At 34.6% G+C, this 15,037-nt stretch overlaps 1 protein-coding gene across 7 annotated transcripts in view; it reads left to right on the top strand.

Annotated features, from left to right (window-relative positions):
* The window catches only part of LOC106164098 (nostrin-like), a 44,735-nt gene that overhangs the window by 16,661 nt on the left and 13,037 nt on the right, over window positions 1–15,037 (top strand). For 5 of the 7 annotated variants that reach the window (XM_087013387.1, XM_087013381.1, XM_087013382.1 and 2 more), the window contains exons 2-3: window positions 12,285–12,370; window positions 12,748–12,828. In XM_087013387.1, coding sequence (XP_086869513.1) covers window positions 12,285–12,370; window positions 12,748–12,828 — 167 coding nt within the window. Of the gene's footprint in view, window positions 1–3,954; window positions 4,782–8,447; window positions 9,254–12,284; window positions 12,371–12,747; window positions 12,829–15,037 lie in introns of those variants that run through there. The other 2 variants (XM_087013383.1, XM_087013386.1) reach the window with 2 other exon arrangements.

The following is a 15,037-nucleotide window of genomic DNA, read 5'->3' as shown; positions in this document are numbered from 1 at the left end:
AGTACAAATATAATGAAAAATGTTTATATAATTATCAAAGTTGAGAAAAGGAGATTATATAGTTGACAGCAAATGTTTCGCTTGAGCTGGCCCACGAGCATTTGTCCAGAATTATAAAGCAGTGTCCAAAATGAAGTTAAACAATTTGCATAGTTTCAAGCAAATAGCTTAAGCTGCCCAGGGACTTACAAGACTGACAGAACTATAAATACCTATTCATTAATAAGTTACCGATATTTCATCAGGCCTTGAATAGGAACCTTTAATTTGTTGTCTTGGAAAATGCTTAAGTCTACCTCAAATTCTACATGATTTATGAATTAATTATCATTTTGGCTCAGAAGTATGTTGGAGTGAACGTCTTTGACATTCCATCTATCATTCATACAATAATGCAGTAAGGAGAGGAAAGATAACCTTGCCACCACTTTTTCTTTTTATTAAGGAAAAAACTGCGCCTTGTTTTTTTTTTTCCTTTCATCTTTAAAAAAATAATAATCTTCCAAGGTAAAAATGAACTTTTATGTGCAATAAAGTGTATGAGCCCTATCACTTTTCTTTCCACCACTTTATCTTTTTATTGAGGAAAAAGCTGACTCTTTTTTTTTTTTTTCAAAAAAAAAAAAAAAAAAAAAATTAACAGAATATTTTGGTGCAAAAGCCCAAACATTAATTATATATTCATCCAAGGCATAAAGGAGTTATGCATGCATTAATGCATTTCCGCTCCACAATTCTTGACTGACATGTTTTCATTTTGAAAGGAAAATAAAGTGTCTGAGTCCATGTTTGTGGAATATTTCTCAATTTTCATCGAGTTTAGTACATTAATCACAGAAACATATCTTGATATAGTTTATTTAATTATATTATATATTCTTATTACAATCTTCTTTGTAATCCGACTTCTTTTTATTACCAGCACTGGTGTTTGCACGTACTCTGACATGTGCTATTTCTCTGAGAATTCCAACTTCTTTTCAATATCAACTTAACTAGGAAAACGGGTGTTTGAGGTGAGAAAGAATTACCTGTTTGGAGACAATTATTGACATAATTATTTTCCAATTCGATGGTTGCTGAAGTGATCACACACACCATCTCAAATATCTGGGGATTTGAGATTTGATTAATGAAAAGGTTTTTGGTGTGTTTATTAGCTAGGATTAATACTGGCAGTGACATGCCCTTTGATTAAATATCTAGATCAGTTCCTTCAGATTTTTGAAAATTGGTTTTATATGGCACTGTTCTTGATGTGTAATTTTGGACATAAGATTTTTTTGCTTTCTATGCTGTTTTTTCCCCTGTCGTTAAATCTTTCTATTTCATTTTTTTTTTATAAAAAAAGGATAAAAGCATTAAACTTGCATAATAATAATTTAAATAAGTAAATACTTCTAATTTTAGTAAGGAACACTACCACTATCTATCAATTGAAAGATTACTAGTAATCAACATTTTCTTTATTGCATAAAAACATCACCCAGAATATGATATGAAAATCATACTGCAAAGTTACAGAATTAAACAGTTAAAGTTTATGGTGAGATAAAGAGAGACCATTTTAAAAAGTGTATGTGATGTCTATTTTGGTACTCTTTAAATGAGTTTGAACTCGATAACTAGGGTGTGTACTATTCCATTGAAGATGAACAGCAGAGATGGTTGTGAAAGTTTTGGCAGTCTACCTGATTTAATGGACAAGATGTCATTGACACTGGTAGCACTTCCACTTGCAAAAAAGGTTTTCATCTGTATCTGCTTATGTATTAATTATCTGTTTTACATGTACTAGAATATCTTAAATTTACTTAATAAGATGATTTTCTGTTTTATTAAGGACAATTTGTCTTTTAGTCAGTAGTTGCTTATAGTTAGAATTTGTAAGTAGGCAAGATTATATGATATCCATTCATTTCTTAACTTCATTAACTTTTTAAATGACCAGTGCCCAACAGACTGCCATATACTTGATGAAACAGGTCCCCAAATCTGTATACAAGGTTTTGGGTTGGATTGTCTTGATGAAGCAGATCTGTCACTAGAGGGCGTTAGTTACAAGCTGTCTGCAGATGAACTAATACTAATGCACCATGAATATAGAGTGGACAGATTGCAGCAGGTACATAGATAGGGGACAGATAGTGAAAGGACAGGTGTTGTGACCAGTGGTCAAATACAGTAGATTTGTGGACATGTACTGACCATTAACTGGTCTGAAGTTGGTCGCAGAGCATGGATTTTAATGGTTTGCTGATTAAGTTTTATTTTTTGACTGTTAATTGTTGGCTGGGACATTTTTTTTTTTTTTTGAAAGACTTAATCTTCTGTGGGATATTTTGCTTGTAACGGAAATGAAAGTGTAACAAGGATCTACATAATTGTGGCTTTATATGATTTCTTATTCAAGCATTAATCATTGCATCTAGAAGAAAGTCAAGGATCAGATTGAACATATTTTATCATACAAGAAGATAGCTAATACAGGTGGATATTTTTTTTTTTCGTCACAAAAGTGAATGAAAAAAAATTCTTTTAGACAATGTGCTTTTGACTTAATAACTTAATTGCAAACTTATTGGAAAAAACCTTCAAGAAAAGAGTGTGAACATTTCCTCTTAAGAAACAAACACCAAAAACCATTTCCGACACTGGAGTTTTTCCAGGCTTTTAGGTTGCGCAATTACCTCTCATAGGACTGTTGAGAAGTACTTCAAAACGATACAAATATTATTCCATCAGTGTTAACAGATTTAACAGACTTTCAATGACACATATTTCTGAAATCTCCAGAACATCTGGCAGTGGACTTACATGTAGGATCACAAACGTTGACCACAGGAACTAGCAGGGAGATGATAACATCTTTGTTTTTTCTACAGAGCTTATATTAATGATAATACCTCGTGTGTTATGATTGAGCGTCAGCCAGGTGTTCACATAGCACCAGGGTACTAGAGTGAGGTCTTGCCAAATAGTTCACCTTCCAAATAATGTGGAGGCAGCTAATATAATAATATTACATGTAGAGAGAAAGGGAGAGAGAGACAGAATATTTGGAGGGTGTATGAAAATGCAAATTGTTTCCAAATGAAGAAAAGGAAATGAAGAGCTACTGGATGCTTGGTAGTTTTTGATATGGATTTGTAGATTTTTCTTAACACAGAAGACTGAGAAGACGTAAATTTTAGAGGCAAACATTTGCCATCCCTGTGGAGTCGCTCAGGATCAGTGAATAGTGAATAAATAGCAAAGCAGAGTACTTGGAGCCTAAGGTTATTTGGATTCTGCGTCATCTCTTGGGAAATTCTTGGAAATTATATCAGTTTTCATTGTTTGCAGCATGAATTGATGAAGTGAAGATAAGAAAAAATTGACAGGATTAAGAAAATTTCACTTTGCACAAGCTGGGGGTGAATGTCTGATGTGGCAAAATGTTGTAGTGTAGTTTTCATCGAGGAACAGAGCAGAAATTTCAATCTTCTTACTTCACTGTTTTATGATGGCAAGGGCTCTCAGAAATAGCCAATAATAAAGGACTGGAGTTGAATATTTCATGTCTTCAGAAAGATACTTGGAAAACTGCATCTCTATGAACAAGGAACAATTTCCCACTGTCTAGTATATATTAGTATATGTCTCAGATGATCGTTTTTTTTTATTAGAAAGGAAATCAATCTGCCAGAGGAATATATACCACTCCCGGAGGACATCAGGACTAGTACATCCTTATGAACTTCTGGTTCATATCAAAGATAACTATGATATACAGGGGCGGATCCAGAGATATTTTTTGACAGTCTTCCAAATTTTCTTTGTTGATCCATCTTCCATTTTTGACCGTCTTCCGACAGAAAACATTAGATGGCTGACAATGTAAATTTGAAAATCTGACCGTCTTCCAGGAGACCCAGAAGACGGCCTAAATCCGCCCCTGATATATGGGTCTCCAGATGCCTGCCATGCAGTATAGATGAACTAGGTTTGCCTGAGTGAGGATTTATATCATTAAAGACTCATTTTAGTGAATGAAAACTAGCCCTTCTCTTCTTACATCACCACCCTTGCTATTTGAATGTAAGAGAGGTATAGTGCTTTATGAAGCAAAGTGGAATAAGGGTTTTTATGATGTTGTACAGTGTAGTATGTTTCACCTCATTCAGGATGACTTCCAACTGAGATAACTTAGCAGCTTCTTAGAGCTTTCTTTTCACATGCTGAGGGATTTTTTACTTTCTGATTTGTGCATAATTGGGCGTAATTCTGAATCCTATTCGCTTCTTTCAAGAAGAAAATTGAAACAGCTAGAGAATTTTATCTCTTTGTCAAAAGCAAAAACAATACAAAGACCTGCATTATTATTATTATTTATTTGTCTGGTATTGTAAGAGCTATTAAAAACCCATTTCAAGTGGATCAAGTTGAAGAGAAAACAGATTACGTTTGGAGTAACAAATGGTACTCAGTCATGAACATTTGACACACTGTGTACTAGAAGGAAGGAAGAACAGATTAAGCTCCTCCTCTGCATTTGTCTCTCAGGGTTAATAGGAAAACACAAACAACATCTTAGCTGCTTACTCACACAAGATACATATCTGTAAGGAAAAAAAAAAGAAAAGGAAAATAACCTTCATTATAAACATACCTTAGCACTTAGGATCTCCCTGTCTGGTATATAGATATATGTATCTACAATCATGACTTCGACTATGAAAAGGAGGGAGTCTTTTTTCCAAAGATTTAACAGTGTGGAGCTTCCCACGGATGCACTACAGGTAAGGGTTTGGTCAAGTGTGTGGACAGTTAAACAGCCATAGGTAGAACTCTGAATCAGTTTAATATGAGGACATTTTCTTAGGCCACTAACTGGTATATATCGGTTCCAGCATGCAAAGACGTACTGTACAGACAAAGGCATGGAGATGCAATCTCCCAGATGTCTGATGTGTGTCTGTACAAACGGATCCTTGAGCATATAGATGAAGACACATTCAAACATATGTTCATGCATACATGTGCATGCACACACGTGCGCGCGCACACACACACACACACACACACTACCGACGTATTTGTACAACTTAAATAATTATTTTATTCAAATGTATCATCTGTGATGAGTCTTAATTCAGTTGACCGTTTAGAAGGTTCCTATCACCTAGTGATGTTCCACTGTTTCTTATGTACTCGGATATGATGTGGGCTGTTCAATGTTGTTTTAGCATCAGTGGTAATGAGTTAACACACAGCACACACACACCTGCATGCTCTGCCAGCTGCCTGTCTATCATAAAATATATCTAATGGTACATAGCAGTTGCATAGGTTTGCTTGTGTGAGTGTGTGTGTTTCAAGAGTGTTCACATGCATATAAAACATTGTTTTGTAACAGTAAATATGTTTGTTAGTTGTGTGGTGTTACTAGTGTGTGTGTTATTGTTCGTGTCTGTGTGCATTGTGTTTGCACACCTGCATGTGTGCGTATGTTCCTGGCAAGAAGAAGGAAGATAAAAACGGATGGGTGCATAGGATTCTCTAAACATAATTTTGCTTTTTTTTGGAGGGTGAACAAAAATTAGCCACAAATAATAGAGTGATTTAGTATCAAAAACAGATAAATAGCATGGTTGTCTAATATAATCGATATAAAATATAAGGATAGATTTTGAAGCACTGTTCCCACAGTGTAATACACCCTGATGGTCTATTTGTGGTTGATGTAGACCAACACTGCGCATCTCTGGTTGAGTTGTATTATGTATAATGGTGGACTGAGTCACACAGAACAGGGCAGGATAGACCACTGGTGACAGTCACAATATATCATAATGGGTGTCTGGGTTACTTCATAGGGCAACACATAGACCAGTAGACAGGAATGATAGAACTTTGGGACTTCAGAGAATTTAAACAGTCACTTCAGTATGTTTTGGTATATGTGCATGTGTGTGTGTGTGTGTGTACATGCACGACCGTGTGTGTGTGAGTGTTTGTGTGTGTTTAAGAGAGAGAGAGAGAGATTATCTCATCTTGCTCATTAAGGGTGTAATGTCCCCTTAATTGCACTTGTCAAGCAGGTAATCAGTAACCAAATAATGTCCTTTTGCCAAGGTACTAGTATATTAATAGAAGCATGGGGTAAGGCACTCCAAGACAGGTGACAATATGCAATCATCTTCTGGTGTAGAAGTACTTGTGAAGCACTGTGAGTCAGTTGTTACATCTAATACATCTAATATATCTGGAGGTGAACTGTGGGTGGACAATCTTGATACCAGACTACCGGTGTAGTGTTTCAAATATTGCTGATCTTTTATTCATTCAGTTATTTAGCATTAATAATAATAATAATAATTACCTGATCCCTACTGGTTAATCAAATTTTAGAGAAAATTGTATATCTAACTAAAAAATTCTGAGTTGATTTCAGAGCCATGTCCAGCATTAAATTTGCTAATGAAATTTTCAAGAATTCAAATCAAAGTTGTCTTTGTAGAGATTTGTTTATTCAAACATTCAGAAATTGGCACAAGAAATGACCATATTTACTGGTGCCCCAATATATACATTACCTCAGTCAGACAATTTGCTGCAGCAAGATGGTATCTTCAGTAATTATAGGGTGCAGTCTTGTACACAACTGGTCCAGATTGCAGATAGGTGGCTGGGCGTTTTCAGGGTGGGATCTCTCTCTCTCTCTCTCTCTGCAGTAATTTTCTTTTATTTGTTAGTATTTCCTGGGTAAGCTATGTGTTTTAGTGTCAGTGGGTAAGTGGTGTCTTTTTAAAACTTCAAAATTTTAAAGGTTCTGAATTGGAAAAAAGTTCTTTCGGCAAACCTTTGGCAAAGTTTTCTTAGAAATGTAAAAAGTTAACAGAAGTCAAAATTGTTATGCAAGTTTGCACAAGATGCCTTATGTCATTAAAATGGGGAATTTTATATTTGCGTATATTTGAACCAAAATTTTGAAAAATAAGAACATGAAGTGATTAACTTTTTAATGATATTAGGACCAAATGTTTTATAGAACAAACTGTATATTAGAGCAGCAAGTTATGAAATACTTTTAAAAAAGAAAGAGTTCTATGTGCAGCTGTGTTTTCAGTTTTCAGTTGTAATGGTCAGTGTCCATAAATAACATATATGATGGTCATCTGGTCTGAGACGGACAGGTCGAGTAATTATGGATCCTGAAAAGGAAGAAAATAAAGTGCATAGAATGTATACATTTGTTATAGACTTTTCCTGAAGATAATGTACATAATGATATGTATTTATTTTTACCAGACTGGAAAGTGGCTGTTTGTATTAATTACAGTACTTATTATTCAAAAGCAACACACAAAAACAAGAAGTTTTTTTACCCTTTTTTTTTTTCAAGAATGGTGCATGACATTTGTACATTGTTGGAGAGACTGGGCGTGGTACTAGTATGTGATAAATAATAAACCACTGGGTATAGTGGCCGGCATGAAACTGACCATTGTGTATTCTTTTTTAACAGTCCACATTGCATGCATTGTCTAATTGGTGTTGAAAAAAATAGGTTGAAGTTTTAAAGTGTTGGCAAACCCAGGGAAATAGAGCACCTGACTGTAGTGATGGGAAAGGCGAAAAAGAAAAAAAAAATGACACAGATACATTTTCGTGATGAACCGTTTGTGTATAATGATGCTATTGTTCTAGTCGGCCTGACTTCCACTGGCACAGAGCAGCTTGATCACATGAATGCACATGTATACCAAAGACATATATGTGTCACATAGAAATTAGTTGAAAATGGGTCTTGTCTCACCAGATTTAGATGCAGGACTAAGATACGCATTTTAAATTTGAGAGAATCTAAACGTGTAAGGTTTAGGGAAGGATAATATACTAGCCCCCCCGCCCCCCGGAAAAATAATTAAATAAAAATATGATAAAAATTAAGGTTAAGAAAAAATGTCTCCTCTTTTCCAAATTTTGTCTTAAAAATTGTAAATGGCAAATGTCTATAATAATAATAATAATAATAATAATAATAATAATGGCTTTTTTGTATGTGGCAGAATGATAAATATTTCAAGTTTTAAGGCTGTCTGCTTCTGACATGTGAAAGTGCACAAAATATGTTGTTGAAGCCCATAAGATTGCAATTTAACTTCTTTGTCATTGAAAAGGTGACTCTGGGTAAATAGTTTAAATGAATTAATTACTTCCTCTTGTAAAGGCCATTAATAGTCCACTTTTCTTGGAAGGCCAAAATCCCTAGTAAACAATTTTGAGTTCTAATCTTTGTATTTTTTAATTGGGTCAGATATGCCCTTTAAATGTATGTACATATATCACACTTGTTAAATCATAGTCACAGACTCACTATAGAATATACCAGTAGTACATGAGTCACCAAAATAAATTCATTTAAATAAAAGTGTTTTTCAAAACTGATTGTAGCAATTCCATTGCTTTACCGTGTACAAATAACATTTTAGGAAGTAGCCTTTTGTGTACAGCCATACATGATTGAAGTTAGTCATAGATAGGATTGGGCCCTGCACATGTATAAGTGATAGGTTAGAATGGTGTTAATGGTTACACCATAGACCAAGTAGGAAGTGACATTGTAGGGGTTTTGGCAAGATAACTCATTGGACAGACAGTAATGTACTTCACATACAGTGTGATCAGCAGGGCTGAATGAACCAGACAGATTTTGAGAGGATTGTTAGTAACTTAAAATTTTTTATTTGAGTTTGAATGGGATTATCATCAAGTCAGGCATTCTATGTGATACTGTGACTGTTTGGGATAATGTCCTCCACATTACTGATGTAATGACACTATACTAAGCACTGGAATGGGAATATATCTGGATTGGAAAGTCTCTTACTAGTAACTGATATTGAGACACAAGTGTACATTGGTATATATACAGATATAAGCAGCAGTAATCAGCCAAGGAGTGGATATATGTATCTGGATTAGAAAGTTTATCAATGGAGACACAAGAGTTCATTGTAGTACAGATTTATATGTAAACTGAGAGCTGGTACTTCACCGAGTTATTGCGGATTTCAAAAAAAGAGAAGGCTGTTCATGTACCTAACATACCCTCGGTATCACCTATATGTATGTGTTTATATATAGTACATGATCTATACAGTTGTCATTATTGGAGTACTGGTTGAGGACACGACTGTATTTTATCAACTGTTTGATTGTTTTAGTCTGAATAATGATGGGTATACCAGGACATCAGCAGTTACAGGTTAGTACTATATATATATATATATATATATATATATATATATATATATATATATATATATATATTGTGTTATTATCTGTGAATACACATAGCATATAGCAGGGTTGGAAACTCCTCCTAAAATTCAACCAGACAGCAGGACAGGTTACTCTTGAAAGTTACCCGTCCTACCATAAACCAGCCAGTCCATATAAAATTGACAGAACTATGATAAAACAGTGCATGTATAACTAAATTTAATAATTCAAGACATTTGTGAATGTTGTGTTCTTTCAAACTTCATAAATAAAAGTCATAATACCAGTGCTGTCTTGATATCAAGGAATCAAATTTATTTTTATATTTAGTTATGGTCTGTCCCCCACCCATACATCATGGATTGCAAAAAAAAATAAAAATAAAAATAAAATAAATAAATAAAAAGATAAATAAATTAAATTAAATTAAAAATGATAATAATAAATATATATATGCATCTTACCAAATATCTATTAAAACAAAATTATAGCAAAACCATTTGACAGAAACAAAATGCACAATAGTCAATACAGTCAGCACTGAAGAACAAGTATTTTAATTTAACTGAAGGATCTACATCACTACAAATTTTCATGAAAGGAGCATTAAAATAAATTCAAAACTGAACTATCAAATCATTGGCATGGTAAGCAGTAGCAGCTTGCAAGTAAAACAGCATCGTTTGGTGAATAAAATTGGTGAATGTCAACTGCAAGTCACAACTAATGTAGCGTACATTTAAACTTCTACGTAAAAAACCTACCATTACGAAAAAGAAGCCATGCCATTGGACAATGCGACCTCTGCGGTTACGTCATTTCCTGAATTGGATTGTTGCGTGGACCTAGCCAACGACACCCCGAGAATTTGTTTTTTACTGTTTGATTGTGCGTATGCCATGCACGGAATTTACAAACGAGCGACGGGATGATGTAGCCTGCAGTATTAGCGGTAAGCGTGCCAAGTTTTAGGCCGCTCCGATGCCCGGCAGTATTTTATTTCGATTATTCTGTTGGAACTGGATCAGGTTTGTTTCAGAAGCTCATTCTATTTTATTGTCTCTATGGAGGTATATGGGGACTTTACGACATTCGGTTTGAAGGCTTTAACCACTTGTTATAGTTTATGTTTGCATTGTATTGGATTAATGTGGCAGTCCAAGGTTGTTGTAGGTGGTTTTCAAGTTTATGCACCCGGTTTTAATATCATTTAGCGATTTTACGACAATCGTTTACTATCCAATCAAGGTGACAGCCGAGCGTGGTCATATGTACTTCTGTGCATTGTGTGACTGTCTGAAAATAATCACGATCTGTTTAGAATGGGAGCAATTTAAGGTCAGTTTCTAGTGAAGATGGGACGGCCTATTTTATAGATCTATACATTTGGTAAGGCTCATCTCAGTTGACTATCAGATTTGATGCTTTCAGCAGAACTTCAGAGTTCATAGTCTTGTGAAAATATTTATTTAAAGTGATAATAACTCTTCGTTTCGGCCAAAAAATGAATTTTCCTGGAGTAAACAACAATTTTCCCATACTAACCAATGGTTAATGAATCCATTTTTACATTCAAAGTTAGTCCCTGGCTTTTTTCTAAAAAGTTTGGTTTTTTGTTAAAATCTCTTAAGAGATTTTAGCAGAGTATAGCCATCAATGGAGGTCACATGGTCTAAAGACAAGCTCAGATATCAGAATAATAGCTATAACTGCCGTTTTTGTGGTAAAACAGAATATATTATATTTCTATGAGTTATTCACAATGTTTTTTATTGTGAAATATAGATCTCATACGAAGAGTTATTATCCCTTTAATTATTTAGAACAGATGCAGTACCTTTAAATCAGAGGACAGTGTTTTGGCGCATGTTTACCAGGAAGTTTGTGACTGAGGTGATATCATGGCGTGTGTTATCTTATGTCTACACAGAGAAAGATTTCGGCTCTATTGTAACACTGTGTACAGAGAGATTGATAGTTTATTGGTTTTATGATATCAGAGCGGACTTTTGATACGGGATAAGTTTCATTGTGTGTCTGTTGTTCATGTGTGTGCGTATGTATAAGTATTTACATGCATGCGTTTATATTTATGGGAATCCCCAGAGTGTGCGTGCATGCACATTAAAAGAGCGTGTGTATGTATGTGTGTGTGTGCATGCACCTTCACAGGTTAAGAATGTGTGTATGCACATTTAAGGGTTAATAGAATATGAGTTTAGTTGGAATGTTTATACTATAGATATAGGCAATTTACAGACATGTTATAATCCAGACTTCGACTATCAGTCAGTTATACATAAGATTCCATTTATAGGCCTGGCTGAGTGAATTATTGACTTAAATTGCTAAAGATTATTGTACTATGTTCATAGGCATGGGAAGTCCGGGCCTCTTCCCTTTCTTTAAATTTGTATTCATGAGTGTTTGTATGAACATATAAAAAGGTTAAAATGCAAAATTCTTTTTCATCTCACATTATGCCAAAATTAGGTTTACAAATAAGTGCCAGTAGGCATAATCTGCATGGGGTCATTGGAGTAGAAATCACATTGAGAACAGGATGTGGGGGAAAAATATAAGCACTGGCTCCTTTCTATGCCTGATTTACACATAGAAGTGTCAGAATTAAGTCCTAAAGGGTATTTCCTGAGGTCATTTGTGGTTATTTATGATAGTCCAAGTGCTCTTGCTTGGCACCTGTATTTATATGGGGAGGTTGCATTAATCGTTGATTAAAATATGACTTTTATGATGTCTGGAACATTTTTTTTTTTTTTTTTTTGGTAATGGAAAATCAGAAATGATAATATAAAATTTCAGTAACTTCTATGATAAGGAAAATGGTTTTAAAATATTTTTTTGAATGATTGAACTTAAACAGAATTTGAATTATTTATAGTTTATTTTGATAGTACTAGTACAGTAAAATATGTATTGGGGATCATTTGGCTTTTTGTCACAATAGAAAAAAGAGAATTTTCTAACAAAGCTATTTTGATTTATCATTTTAGGGTCTGAATGGCTTTGAAGAACTTAGGAAACACATCAAACAAGGCAATGAGTTTAGTCGAGAGGTGGCAGCCATTGTACAGGAGAGGTAAGACATCTTGGAATGAAGTCCCATGAGAGAGAGGGAGAGATGAGAAATTGACTGACTGACAGACAGACTAACAGAAGGCAAATTGTAACAGACAGATAGATTGTTAATGTCCAGCAGTTATAAGCAAAAGCATACTTGCATAGATATGATTGCAGGCTTTTAAGATCATGGATGCACAAGCATGTGCTCATTCACACACACACACACACACACACACACACACACAGAGAGAGAGAGAGAGAGAGAGAGAGAGAGAGAGAGAGAGAGAGAGAGAAATACTTGAGCACACAATTACATGCAGGAACACATCTTTTACCATGATCAAGAATTCATGACCAATCTAAAGTGTTTTATAAATCTTTTCTCTCTTTCAGAGCTGAGCTAGAGAGTAGCTATGCCAAGTCTCTTAGCAAACTGAGTAACAAACTTACCAAGGCATGTGCCTGTTGTATAGGGTAAGTGTCTGCCAGACAGGTCACTTGTCATCTGTCACCTGTCATCTGTCACCTACATTTCCAAAGCTATTACCAGCAAACTTTCTAAGACATTTCTAATGTAAAGACCCATCTTATGCCCCCTAAATAATTAAAATCTAAAGCAAAGTGAAAGAATAAATTGATAACAGTTCATTGTTTTTCACAAAGTGACTTTGACTTATTTGTTAAAGCAGTGTTTACCTAAGCAGAAAATCTAATGAGATATTGAAAAACTCTCATTTACTGGAGTCCCTGTCTCTTAAATTAATGGATAACCACAGTAGGCTATATAGCCATACTAGTGATGTACCAGACTCAACTGTTAATTAAGCTGTACACAAGTATCACTGTCACCCCTCTATAGTAAATCAAGTGTTAATAAATCCTATGCAAGGACTCTAGTGAGTGCTGTTAACTGCTGCATAAGCCCTTGTTTGAAATAATTGAGGATGTTGGTGGAGGTGGAATGGTACACCTATGCCTGTGCATAAATATAGCATACCTTGATACAGGAATCCATGACATGCCTGTCTGATTGAGAGAGAGAGAGAGAGAGAGAGAGAGAACTGGGGTAGGCAAGGTAGGACAAGAAAATGGGAGAGAGCAAGAGAGACAGGGCTAGAGAGGGCCCATATTATTTTGCCATATAAATTGGTACTACATTTATCTCTTATACCAGCCTAATAATGGCATGATTTATTCATAGATCATAATATTGATCTGCATATAAATTAAATGCTGAAGGTCGACAGCCTCATTGATCTTAACATCTTGGAGGTCAGATGCAATTTATTTGAAATAAGCATATCCATCCTATTCAATGGCAAAATTAGTGTTGTTAGAATAATTAATAGTTGTAGTGCCTAAGTTAGGATGACCCAGAATAGTATAGCATATATGCGTAAATGAAAATTCGACTAGATATTTTTACTGATGTTCTGGCCACAGAAGTTGTAAGCTATGTCCATCATTTAAAGACATTTCTCTTTTCCCTCACTATTAAGTTTTTCAGAAGGGGGGGGGGGGGGGTTATCCCAAGTTCAGTCAACTAAGGGGATAAAAAGGTCCACTTATTCAGAAAAAGACCCCTCCCCTCTCATCTTTGTAATTGCTGGTTCAGTGCCTAATTCTCCTTGTTAAAAATTAGTCAAATTCTTGGTTTAGCATGTGTCACGATACAGGTGTCATATTGCCATGACGTCATTATTCATACTGTGAGTAGTACTTAACAGTTACCAAAGGGACTCACTTTATCAGAATAAATTTTTGCCAGATGATGAATAATTTAATATAATACAAACTAAACTAATACAAACTGATTTATCAGAAGAAAATATAAAATGTTATGCAATTTTTAGCTAAGCTTTTTCATTGATAGAGTTTAAAATTTTTAATGAGGCTAAAATACCCAGTTATTGACCTAACAGATATGTTATCACTTGGTGAGTTAAGGAATCGGCTACTATTTTTGATGATGAGGAGGACAAAAAGCCAGGGTGAAACAGACCCATTGTCACTTGATGACTCCACATTTTGATGACCTCAGTCAGGTCTTCCAACACCATTGTCCTCTAAGTAGGACAGATTATTTGCTTATTTTTAAACCACCTGCTGTTGTTTGTAGGTCTAGTATTTAGTTAACTGTCATGTTTGTGTAAGCGTTGAGTGGTGTTTAGTTTCCTTTTTCACAATGAGGGTTTGTATAAAAATGACACACCAGGAAATAATTTTGTACTTTCACATTTGCTACCAGTGTTTCATGAATACATGCTTTTGTATTACATCAGGTACATCAGCAGAATAATGGTTTTTAAAGGGATAATAACTCTTCGTATGAGATCTATATTTCACAATAAAAACATTGTGAATAACTCATAGAAATATAATATATTCTGTTTTACCACAAAAAAGGCAGTTATAGCTATTTTTTCTGATATCTGAGCTTGTCTTTAGACCACGTGACCTCCATTGATGGCTATACTCTGTTAAAATCTCTTAAGAGATTTTAACAAAAAACCAAACTTTTTAGAAAAAAAACAGGGACTAACTTTGAATGTAAAAATGGATTCATTAACCATTGGTAAGTATGGGAAAATTGTTGTTTACTCCAGGAAAATTCATTTTTTGGCCGAAACGAAGAGTTATTATCCCTTTAATTATTTATTGAGTAATGTGCCAAAAATAGAAC

Source organism: Lingula anatina, chromosome 5, assembly GCF_051362555.1.
Source record: "Lingula anatina isolate TDL-2025a chromosome 5, LinAna3.0, whole genome shotgun sequence".
NCBI lineage: Eukaryota > Metazoa > Brachiopoda > Lingulata > Lingulida > Lingulidae > Lingula > Lingula anatina.
The sequence above is the reverse complement of the archived record's forward strand: the minus strand, read 5'-3'. Positions and strand labels throughout refer to the sequence as shown.